The sequence below is a fragment of the Xylaria bambusicola genome (genome assembly GCF_022495145.1).
Source record: "Xylaria bambusicola strain CBS 139988 unplaced genomic scaffold F5B22scaffold_17, whole genome shotgun sequence".
NCBI lineage: Eukaryota > Fungi > Ascomycota > Sordariomycetes > Xylariales > Xylariaceae > Xylaria > Xylaria bambusicola.
Genome location: NW_025953570.1, coordinates 558,051 through 570,598, shown reverse-complemented (window position 1 = coordinate 570,598; position 12,548 = coordinate 558,051). Strand labels below are relative to the sequence as shown.

The following is a 12,548-nucleotide window of genomic DNA, read 5'->3' as shown; positions in this document are numbered from 1 at the left end:
TTTGGACCTGGGCCCTGACCGGGCTCGCTTCGAGGTTGCGCCCAATTCATCGCCCAGCATCACCAATGCCATCCACATTCAGATTATTTGCAGATCTCCAAGTACCCTTGTACCTGCTGCCCGTCAATTGTCTCGATGGTGGCTTTCTAACACCGTGTCTCACATCTACATACATACTTACCCTCTTTTCCAGTACCTACTACTATGTAGCTAGGCCAGCGGTTCCATTTGCCACGCACATCTAACATGCATACCTACATAGAGTAGGCAGTAGGTACATCACTATTCTACACTACACTACATCACCTACCTCAAATCTGCAATTCCATTCATTACCCTGCGCAGTGTCTGCCATCATCCCATCTGTTTCAACACTGACATGGCATCATCGAAATGAAATAGCCTTCCAGACGCACCTTTTGGATTCTGCCAAGGTATTTCCATGCTTCAGCTGAGCGAATGGTTGGTTGAATGAATGAATGGTGAACCTTCGCAAACGGGGGCCCTCGGTGATTGTAACCTAACTAGGTACCTATAGAACGATTAGGCACTTTGTTGCTACTTGTGCTCTTTGCCCGTGACACTCGATGTCTTGTGTCTGGGCGTAAGTATGGAGGAGTTCGGTTCGCGCCAAATCTGTTATCATACCGAAGCATACTTACTCTAGGTAGGTATAACGGAAAGTAGCGAGGTACCGCCGCCGCACTTTGGCCGAAGGCGCTGACATTGGCATCATGGTGCAGGGATGTTTCTGCCAGGACCTACTTCGTAGCACTCTTGACACATCATTCCCCAACTTTGTAGATACCATCAGTAGTGCTGTCTGCGCTGTGTAGACCGAAGACAGGCCAGGTTGATCTTCGAGATTTAATGCACCACTCATATCAACTCGTCATTGTGTCTTTCGCTTAGGAATGGATGGTCTGAATGGTATTGAGTGAATGTAAGTAAGTACTTGGTCAGATTTTCGCAGCCCATCGCCAAGCAGAAACGAATTTGACGAGGGTCCAAGTCCGGTGACGTTTCAGTAGGTACAGTGCCAGTACGCACCCCGGACGCTCCACCTTCGACTATACTCAGTACCTAGTAATGCTGTTCTTTCTTCTAGCTAGTCCAATAGAAGCCCACAGGATTTGATGTGACCTATGACTCGTGGTATCCAATGGAATAGACATCGAGGTATTAGACTAACAGCTCTACTTGTGTTCGAAATATTCCGCTGACGACTCTCATCTTGAGTGCTTTTTCCCAGAGGGGAAGCGTAAACAGTGCCCGTGGAGCAGGGTTACAGTCGTGAGGCATTGATTGGTGTTGCCGACCCACGCGGTAGAGCGTTTCTGTTCTGCAGGGTATTTCTACACGTACGAAGTAAGTAAGTACTATAGTAAGTAGCTGGGCTCGGCTGGTAGGTTGGTAGGTTGTATCGGCACGACTAATTACTGTGAGCGTCGCACCCAGCCCTCTTCTTGATACAAGGGTGGCGACAGGACAGCTGAGCCTATCAGCTTGCTGGTTTGTTGAGCAACAGAAACTGGCCAAACTCCAGGAAACTCCACAATCTCCGGAATAGGATTCACTCTCCTCCTGGCGGGTGAGCAGCTTATTATTAGCACCTACTCAGGTACCAGCTGTCAAAATACTGTAGTATGACCGTCATCCCTCAGAGATCTGAGTGGCTCTGCTTTCGAACAAGAAGTCGCACATACAGAGCAGAGGGTGGACAACGCTGGGTAACAATCCAACTATATGAGACTTTGCCTATGTAGCAGACACCTACCTGGTGGGTAGTGAGTAGGTGAGATAGGTAGTCTGATCGAACGGTAAATACAAGATGCATGCTGGTATTTGACCAGGAATGCGATGGGAGGATCAGAACACCAGATTCTTAACAGCTGCGCCTCCGCCCCCATTGGTCATTAGCGCGCTAGAAGCCGGAGCAAGGAACATGGGTACCTCATCCAGGTGCTCTTGGTGATCAAGGTGTGATTGGCTAACTTCAGCAACCTATGTATGCACACTACGCCAAGCTCTTCGGATGGTAAATTTTAAAGATGGAGCCAACCGTCCTTTATGACACACTACTGTAATCTTGTCTGCCTTAAGACAAGGGCTAGTTAGCGGACAAGCGTAATCGCATGAATTGGGTGTACCGATTGCAAAGCCTGCCTGGACAAGTGTTAACTGCTTAATTGATGTGTTTCAGAACCACTCACTCTAAGTACTTACTGAACGTGCTGAAGGATCTAGGTAGGAGATATAGATCAACACCCTGGTCATACGTGGACCAGGAAATGCAAGTTAAGACCTGGCTAATTTTCGGGGTTGGAATGGCCACGAGGGACATAATCAACCGTGTGGGATACTGGTAGGTACGGTGACTCTCAAGTGCGTGCGTTGGAGATCCTGACAAAGTACACACACCTTAGCCGAGAAGTTTACCGATACTTGCGAGAACTACATGTGTACTGTTTGATGGGTATGATTCCCATGAACCAGCGTAGGCAGTTCCACTTCGCAAGCTTTATGTGACGACGTAATGTATCTGTCTGATCTCTGTTAAATAGGGAACGTATTGGTTAGATATTTTAATCAACAAAACAACGGCAAGATGGTTGATGATTTGTAAACTCTAAACAGCTGTCTTCCTACAAAATCCGATTTGGTACCTAGGTATCTAGGCATGCGTAGATATCGTCGCCATCTGGTACCTAGGTAGCACACAAGCCACGATATGCATGGAGTGCGACTGGCCCGTTGTGGCTTGCCCACGGGGCTGAAGCAGAAGAGACAACCTAGGTAGACCCATGCCTCATATCGCGTATCAGCTTGCTTTCGCTGATCGACCATCTAATACCCAATTCGATATCTTTCTCTATCAACTCTACAGTCGCTACATGCATCCATTGCCTTGTCCAAGATGCCGCCGCGACTCAACATACCACCGGTCACTCGCATAGCCCTTGCTGTACTTGGTCTGCAATCACTAGCGAGCCTCCTCGTCCAGCGAACCCGTCCTAACCTAATCATCGAATGGCTCAACTTGGTGCCTCAGCTATCCATCTTCTATCCATGGACATTTCTCACGACAACTCTTACCGAACATGATATTATCAGCCTTGTCATCGCCGGCCTCACGCTATTCCACGGGGGCCGGTACCTCGAGAGAGCATGGTCCTCCAAGGAATTTGCCAAGTTTCTTCTCGTTGTGTCGCTGATCCCAAACTTCTTATGCTTCTTACTTTTGATTATAATATTCACTCTCACTCGGAGCGAGTATTGGACGTAAGTTTGCTCTGTTACTCGATTACGCGAGCCAGGGCCAAGGTCGCTAACTATTAGTCACTTGCAGACTAACCGTCATCAACGGCACTACCTCACTTCAGATATCTTTTCTCGTTGCTTTCAGCCAGCTTGTACCTGCTCATACGGTGACGCTATTCCGAGGCGTATTGTCACTGCGCGTGCCTCGGTTTCCTTTGATTTATATTGGCCTGATTGCCGTTGCTAATCTGACGCCTTGGATTTCGGACGCAAGTCTACCATTAGCGATTCTTGGGTTCCTCACAAGCTGGACATATCTACGATTTTACAAAGCCGTCTTCCCAGACCTTGACTCATCACAGCCGACCTCGATGCGAGGCGACGCAAGCGAAACCTTTGCCTTCTCCGAGTTCTTCCCCGCTCCCGCCAAACCGTTCGTCGCAGCGCTAGCGGACCAAATTTTTGCTATACTTGTAGCTGCGCGAGTATGCACCCCATTCTCTCAGTCCGATATATCTGCGGCCCAGGGCAATAACTTCCACCAACGATCTGCACCGGGTGGTGTGAGGGCCGAAGCCGAAAGGCGGAGAGCTCTTGCCCTGAAAGTGCTCGATCAACGACTACATGCTGCTACTAGTAATTCGGCTAGCCGGAGCCAATCGATACCGCCTGTGCAGCCGAGCGGCCCAACTGTGCAAACACAACCCGCGGCCAATGTCCAGGCGGCAATGACATCTGAGCCTGCGACTATGCTGGGGGAGACACATTACAACCCCGACCATGATAGTGGCGAAAAGGATAATTCATGAGGCAATCTCGATATATTGTATAATGAACTGCGCTGCCGAAACCTTGTCCTATGGACATGGTGTCTAGATTGCTGTTCCTGTATTGCTGTAAGAGCACGTTTCTATCCGGAACTGGACTTGTATTCAACAGCTGGGTATTTTTTGAGCCAGGGAGAGTGCGCGTTTGGGCGCGGCGCATAAAACTAAACAGGGCTACGGTAATGACAGGCTGATATTTTGAGAGTGATCTCGCTCGGCTAGCTTCTGTAGTCTGTCGACGACGTATAGATACGTTGGCCTCTTCAGTCGAGAGAGGTAGGCATGGGGGAATACTCCTTTACTCAAAGCAGAGAAATTGGAAGAGGCTCAGGCTGGACCTATACAAGGTACTGCAGATATTTACATTAGAGATGCTTGTAGTGAAAGCAGACGCGATGTCAGTATCTTACCACCACTTCCTGGATTGCACGTTGGTATTCTATAAGTTAGATTTGTATATTGCATTTTTGTCACATTACATTACTAGATAGCCAACCCGAAACGCAACCCAACTGGTTTTAAAGTGGTCTTAAGCATCGGCGTGCAACGCTGGCAGGTGTCAGATTTGAGAAGTGTTTTCAGGCGCGGTAGTACCTTTCCCTAATCCGCGGGCAACAGATGTTGTCTCATATTGGCGCCGTCTCACTGCATTATGTGAACAAGTACAACCGGGACGGCTGGGCGCAGGCGTACAGGAAGCGCTCAAGTTGCGACGCTCCATCCAGTTGTGCGACGTGCTCTCCCAGAGATGCCCGGGTATTTGGCCATCTGCCTAACTACCTGAGTGGCGGTTCGGACAAATAAAATAAGCAATAGGAAGAAAGATAAAGCAATCAGTGGAAGGCAGCGCGGGCGCAGGCGTTGTCTTATTTTTCCCTCCCCTCACCCATTTCTCTCATAAGCAATGACGCCTGGGTTGCATGCGAATTAGAACCAAATTTCTATGGTAGCTGATCGGTGGGAAGCAAGAGAGTGGTGGCAGTGGCGAGAAGTATAGCTAAGCAATTAACCTCCATATTTGAAGGAGTGCGGTGATTTCATGGCTTCCAATATTAATATCAACCAACAAACTCACACCCCCCGGTGGAACAACATGGCATTCTTTCGAAGTTCTTTGGTGTATCCAACGCCTAGGCACATGTGCACCTAAGTTTCTTCTGAATCGATACATTGGATGACGAAAAGAAACGACATATAGGGTTTTCATGTTTGCAAGCTGCGCATGACGTCCCTCGAATTATAAGTTTGCCCAACAAGGTGCAGCAGGAGGGGGGGCTGAAGGCCAAACTTAGCCATCCTATCATCTCGTCTCTGCCTACCTACCTACTGCATTTACCTGTTCCAGTGGGATGATATTGATGCAGAAGGCTAAGGATTGTCACAGTTTTAGTATAGTTTGTGGCTGCATGCTGCGGTTGGCCCCGGGTGCGAAACTGTTGTGTAATAGCCGTTCGGGGGTTGTTGGCATCGTCTGCCTTAAGGCTGCTTGCCACTTGCACAAGATGGCGAGAGTTTGATGGAGGATGTGGCAGGTAAGCGGTGGCGGATGCACAGACAACCTTTTGAGACGTAGAGTAGGTACTACCTCCAATTGGCAGGTCTCCAAACGAGACAATGCACATAGCATCCAAAGCTAATATGGATTCCCGGTAGGTATATAGATAGATAGATACCCTAGGTTCAACATACCTACATAATAGATCGCTTGGTGAACTACCGGCACGCCAAACACCTAGATGCTGCAAAGCGACCTACCTACTTACCACCTGCTGTTGCATGCTGCAATGCGGAGGCGCGGATGTGTTCTAGGTAGTACGTGTGATGGATATCGCTTGAATATCCCTGAGGCATTCTTACCAACAGTCGTCGATGCGTGACACAGCTTGCTAACGACGCACGTACAACAGTACTGTCTGTCATGGACTCATGGCCGAATGACAAGCCTGCCTACGATCCGCCCTCCCATGGACCAACCGAGCCCCTCGATGGACGCCCACGCCCACGCCCACACATCATCAGCATGCAGCCAGGCAGCATCGGGCGGCTCCACTCCTACACATGCACGTCTTGGAGGCGTCCGGGTGGTGGGCGGGCGTGCAAGGAGGGTGTGAGATCTAGAACAGGATACGTGGGCGCCCCCCCCCCCCAGACTCCAGAGCATCCACCGGGGAATGCCACTGTTGAGCCAGACCGAATGAGGTGTCAGGCCTGGCGAATGATAGGAATGTCTCAACGGCCTGCATACTACTGCTGCTTCTGCAGTATGCGTGAGATGCAGCGCATATTTATCGGTGCTTTTTATGTGGTGTACCGCATACACTCGAAAAACTCGAATAACGCTAATAACGCCACTGCGGGGATGCTCTTGCTAGGTTATCCATATTAGGCAAGCAACTTTATTAGTGAATGCTACTAAAAGTTGCTCCTATCAGATGTTAGTTAGGCTTTATACCCTTTTGCAAGTCTTAAAAAAGCTGATAAGTAGTAGAATTGTAGAAATAATGCTGAAAACGCTGTTTCTGCTATTTTTGCTATTTTTGCTGTTTTTTCTATTTTCTTTATTTTTGCTATATTATAGCTAATTCTTTAATAGTATTAAAAAAATGCTATTTTTATTATATTATAACCAATTCTTTAATAATGTTAAGAAAACGTTAAAAATGCTATTTTTAATTACTTTTATAATAATTAATCTTCGATTACCCCATTTAGCCTTTAATCTAGTTAATATAACCCCACTAATCCCTTCACTTAAATAGTGTAGCCCTAAATAGAAGAGCTTAATATAGACTAATTACCACCTACCAAAGCTAATAGTACAGTTTTAAAAGTATTACTCATAATAAAGGAAGGTTAATATATTACTATTTTTAAAAAACTACTAAATTTTACTAAAAACTAATAAAATTAATAAGTAAATATAATATTATTATAGCCTTATAAGTAATAGTAAGGTTAAAAAAAGCTTTTAGAAATTTATACTTAAAGAAACAATCCGTTACTTTAAATTAAACAATAGATCATTCGTTCTAAAGTAATAAAAGTAGCAAAAGTTAATTTTAAATAGGAAAAAATAGCACTTTTAACCTTATTAACCAATATTAAAGTTAAAATTATAGGAAACATTTTATATAACTAAAAAAGTAAAGAAATTAATTAATATTCACTAATTTAAATAAAAGGCTATTACAATCTTTAATAGCCATCACCCTACTTACCCCATAATCTTCACCTTCTTAAACAGGTAGTTTTTTAACTTCCTTTAACACCATCAGATTAACTATTAATAGGTAACTCATACTTTAACTTAAATACCTACAAAAATAGTTAAATATATAAATAACTTCCTATAATTCATTAAAAAGGTCTCATAAAATAATTAAACCTAAAAAAGTATAATATTAATAAAGAATCCTATTAAAGGGCTTTCTTTTAATAAATTTCCCTACTATTAGATTATTAACCTAAATAAAACTCCAATACTATTTAAATTTTTAATAGATTATATATATAATTATAAAGGTAATATATCCATTAATAAAAAGTTAAATAAAAATAATTAAGGAAAATAGCAGGTAACACTAATATTAATAATTACTATAAATGGGAAATATATTAAAGAATTAAAACTAATCATTATCTTTTATAATAAGGGCCTTAAAATAGATAAGGAAAAGCTATTATATTATAAGGGTATTAATATATTATTTAATAAAAAGGTATATAATAATAGTAATCTATTTAAAAATTGGATTAATAATAATCTAGTTACTTATATTAAAGGGAAGCCTAGTTTATTAATTATTAATATAGCTACCTTTTATAAAATGGATAAGGTTAAAGTAACCCTTTATAGGGCTAACATTATTACTATAATAATCCTACTAAATCTTATAACCTACCTATAGCCTTTAAATATTAGTTTTAATAGTCCCTTTAAAATTTAGCTTCGAAAGGAAATAGATTTATATATAGATAAATTAAAAAAAGAAAGGAAGTTACTTAAAAAATAAACGATTAATTAAAAATGAATAATAACTATTTATATTATTATAAATATATAAAAATAAACCTTTACCCCACTTAATTATAAAATAGTAATAGAACTTTTTATAAGTATTAATATTTTAATTTATTTAAATAGCTATAATAATTTTAAAATTAATATTAAAAGCATTAATGTTAATTAATTAACTTCCGATAACTATTATTAATACCTAAATTAAAAGGTTAAAATAAAGCTTAAAAAGATTAATAAAGCAATTAGTAATTTAAATTATAAATATATAAGTATTAAAGAAAAAAAGATAACCTAATTAAAAAATAGTTATAGGTAACTTAAGGTAGCAGAATTAAAGGAAAAATACTATTCTTAAAGCTTACCTAGTAGTAAAATAAAGGCAAAACTAATTAAATAGTTAAAAGATATAGATCATATATAAAATATATTAAAATAGCATCTTTAAAAATAGATTCTACTTTTACCTTATTATATAAATATAAAAAAAATTAAAGTTAATTTTATAAAGATAAATATAAAAGTATTATTTTTAATAGTTATATATTATAAAATAATAATAAAAGCTATTTAATATTTATATAATACTTATTTTATAATAAATATATTAAAAACATACTAGATTATATTTTCTTATATAATAGCTATTTATACCTTAATGCTATAATATAAAGGTTATTAATATTAAACTTTTAAAAAGATTAACCACTATATAGATTTTTACCCTTTAAATTTTTTTTAACTTATTTAAGTATATATATTATACTTTATATAAAGATTACTATTAAAATAAAAGTATTATTGCTCCTATTTTAATTATTTAATTTAAATATAAGAAATATATATTAATTAGCCTGCTTTATTTTAAAACGTTAAAAATAACCCTTTTTATAACTATTATAAACCTTTACCTCCTACTCTTTCATTTCCTCATTAACCTTGGCCTTAATCTTTTACCTTAATTATATATCTAAGTTCCCTATAAAGTTTACTATTAAAGCAACTTTAAAACTACTCACACTACTATTAATCGTAGCATTTAAGGGGTCTTATAGCCTATAAAAAAACCAGTAAAGCAAGCCCCAAGCTATAAAGCATAACTTACCTATATAAAACTAAAGATCGGTCAAAGTAAGCATTATTAATACAGTTTTAAGCTTTAATTATATAATCCATTACTAATTAGAATTATACCTTATATTAATAATACCTTTATAATTATTATAATAATCCACTATTATATATTAAAGATAACTAATATAATATTAATTATAGTATAACTAATAAGGGTTACAATAAGGCTAATGGAGTTTAAGAACGTAAGTCTTATCGAATATAAAAATTAACCCTAAAGGGTCAAAGGATAAATCAATTAAAATTACCTAGTTAACCCTAATAATAAGGTAAAACTGAAAGTAACTTACAGGTTATCTTTATTAATGCTCCAAAGGTAGGCATTTTCAGCAATAAATTTAAAGCATTTAAATAATAGTAAATACGGATAAAAGTGGGTATTATAGGTATTATAATAATAGGAGCAAAGTTAATATAGAAAAAACTAGGTCAAATCGGAATTCTACTTATACTAAATCAAAAAAAGCAATTATCGTACCTAAAAGGGGGTCAAGATAACTTTAGTTCGGTTAGATTCAAATTAACCCAATATGGCAGTTGCTCCACTCACATACATGGTGGCGTTATTAGCGTTGTTCGAGTTTTTCGAGTGTATGCGGTACCTACCTACCTACCACCTACCCAACTTACATGATGCCTACGTGTGTAGTGGATATAGTAGTGTATTGTGTCTACTGACTGAGAGACAGGCAGTATGACTGGTGATCGAACCGGATGGGTTCGGCCGGTTGGCTTGAAATTTCCAAACAAACTCAACGCCTCCTTGTCTTGAAGCACCACGCATATTTATACATACCTACCTACCTTACTGAGTATATAAGTACATACCTTAACACTAATACTTCAAGTTGCATACGTGCACACACACACACACACACACATAGGAACACATGAACACACAATCCTCATATCCATACATCCTGTAGTAGTACGGTACACACACGGGGAGAGGCGGGATAGGGTATGCATGCCTACCTATTGGAGATAATCCAAAGATTCAAGCTTGCGCTCTCTACACGTGTGTGTACACTAGAAATAGACGAGTATATATAACTTGAATACTATATTGGTGGCATACCTATTGCATAATGCCCCAGACCAAGCCCAGAGGCTACCGAATCTACATATATATACACCCCTTTCTTGTCACTTCCACGTCTGCCCTAGGTGGGCAGGTAACCCCAACCACTTCCACTTCGAATGACTTATTAATACCGACTATGTACGAGTCTGCGTTCATGCCTCCACACAGGCTGACCTCTGATGATCGCCCAGTGTAGCTTTCATGTGCTTTTTATCCCTCTGCAACTAGGGCCAACTCGTTCCTGTGGCATTCCGCTCAACGAACTCACCCCTCCTTCCCTGTTACCACGTCTTGTCTTCACATCATCCGGAGGATTACGCAGCCTGATATATGCGCGCCTGCTGTGATGGAGGAATTAGGCATTTCCCCCCTACACGGCCTGATGGCAAGCCGGCATGACGCCCTTTAAGGATGATCGACGTACCCCTAAATTCTATCAGAGTAAGTAATCATCCAATCTAGATTGCCAAGATTCATTGTAAGTAGCTCGATGACACTCTTATAGCCGAAAGTACATTCCCTGGGCCCAAGCCCACAGTCACTACCAGACCTATGAACTGTCTACCGTACCCATCTGCAATAGGCTGTAGGTAAGTAGCGAAGAGCTAAACCTTAGTCAACCTGGTATACATGTAGGTATGATGAACAAGCATCGCATTAAGGGTTATACGAGTATGCGTGTGTGGAAGCCAATCTGTACCGATGCACGGAAACAAGTCAGGGCACATGAACCCTCTCGGTTCATATGAGAACAGGAACAGGGCCAATGTTGGCAGTGGCAGGTTATTCAGGGCGGTCTGTGCTTGGCTGAACACGTTTCGGAACGCCCCAAACATCAACGGCGGCAACCAGTGCGACGAATGGCCTGATTGCTGTCGGGGCGAAACCCTTGGTAGGTCACGATGGTGAAGAGCCGACTCATGGAAAACCATACTCGCTACCAGGCGAGCACCTCATTTATTGTATAGGATTCGCCGACAACACATACATACCAACTACTCAAGCACAGCTAGGACCGTAAGGATAAAAGGTATGGGGTAAAGGAAATACATAGTACGCATATCTATGTAATAGCAATGAAAGGCATGACACGTGAACTTTTCTAGAGCCATGATAGTCTCGGGTCTATATATATACCATCTGAACTGGATGATGCTGAAGGGCAACACCATTGCCGACTAGCTTTTGGCCCGACTTTACTACTTACTAGTAGCCTTCCCCCCTAACTTCTTTATTTTTACCCTTACCGACTTAGCCTTGTTGCTTCTCTGCAGAACATGGCCACGCTATTCGGAATTCCCAATATTCCTCGACCCTCCCTCCTTCTTACTCATGCCCACAATTGTTAGTGTGGGTGCCACAAGCTCGGCGTTTCTAGATTTTTTCGGGAGATGACGAGATTGGTCATCCCCACGCAGGGCAACAAAAACGACCATATCTCTATTCCGTTCCCATGCTCCCTGGGCGTTTGAAGCCTACTCATATCTAGTTAGGTCTGTTGGCCGGTGTATACCGTGTTACCTACAGCACGTTATATTACCTCAGATTCACCTTGCTTGTACGTAGGGCTGGCCGTTGAATAGAGAAGGGAAATTGTCATGCGACAAAGATGAGCTGATCTGACTGACAGACTGTCTGGTTCATTTGGAGCTGGATTATGCCCCCCTGTCCGTCTGGGTGCCTCAGCTGCCTACTATGCAATTTGTTGCATACCTACCTAAATACTGCATGGTTGTGTAGGAGTGAATTGGGGCGTGCAGTATACCGAGTGATCTACAGCACGGGAGAATCCACTGCCAGAAAATTCCGGCATGCGCAATGAGGAGGGACTGATCTTATACGAGCGAGGCCCACCATCTATTACTACACTCAAGACCTATTAAGTAGGTAGGTATATTACTGGGTACCTATATGCCTACCCGGCGTTATTATGTATTAGATAGCTACTAGGCTCGCTAGGTAAGCTATCTAACGCATGTAATGAGGTGCTATATGAACCCGTCACAGCAGAGCAGATCGTCCACCTAATACATATGAATATGTATGTGCTAAGTAGGTATATGACGACGCCTTGGTTCATCACAAGTGCATAGAGATCTCGTGCGTACTTACATTACTTAAGTATACCTAGCACACAGAGCGAGCGCAACACAGTCGCACGTCTACAGTACGGCGCGGCACACAAACGCAGCAAGTAGCTACCCTGGTCTAGATCACACTTTGA

At 41.4% G+C, this 12,548-nt stretch overlaps 1 protein-coding gene across 1 annotated transcript; it reads left to right on the top strand.

The window, feature by feature from the left end:
- Window positions 1–2,917: 2,917 nt before the first annotated feature.
- On the top strand, window positions 2,918–4,070 carry F5B22DRAFT_635977 (eukaryotic integral membrane protein-domain-containing protein; the record flags this gene model as incomplete). The annotated part of the gene is made up of 2 exons (XM_047977221.1): window positions 2,918–3,282; window positions 3,350–4,070. 2 exons carry the CDS (start codon window positions 2,918–2,920, stop codon window positions 4,068–4,070), a joined length of 1,086 nt encoding a protein of 361 aa, XP_047831480.1.
- Between the last annotated feature and the right edge of the window lie 8,478 nt (window positions 4,071–12,548).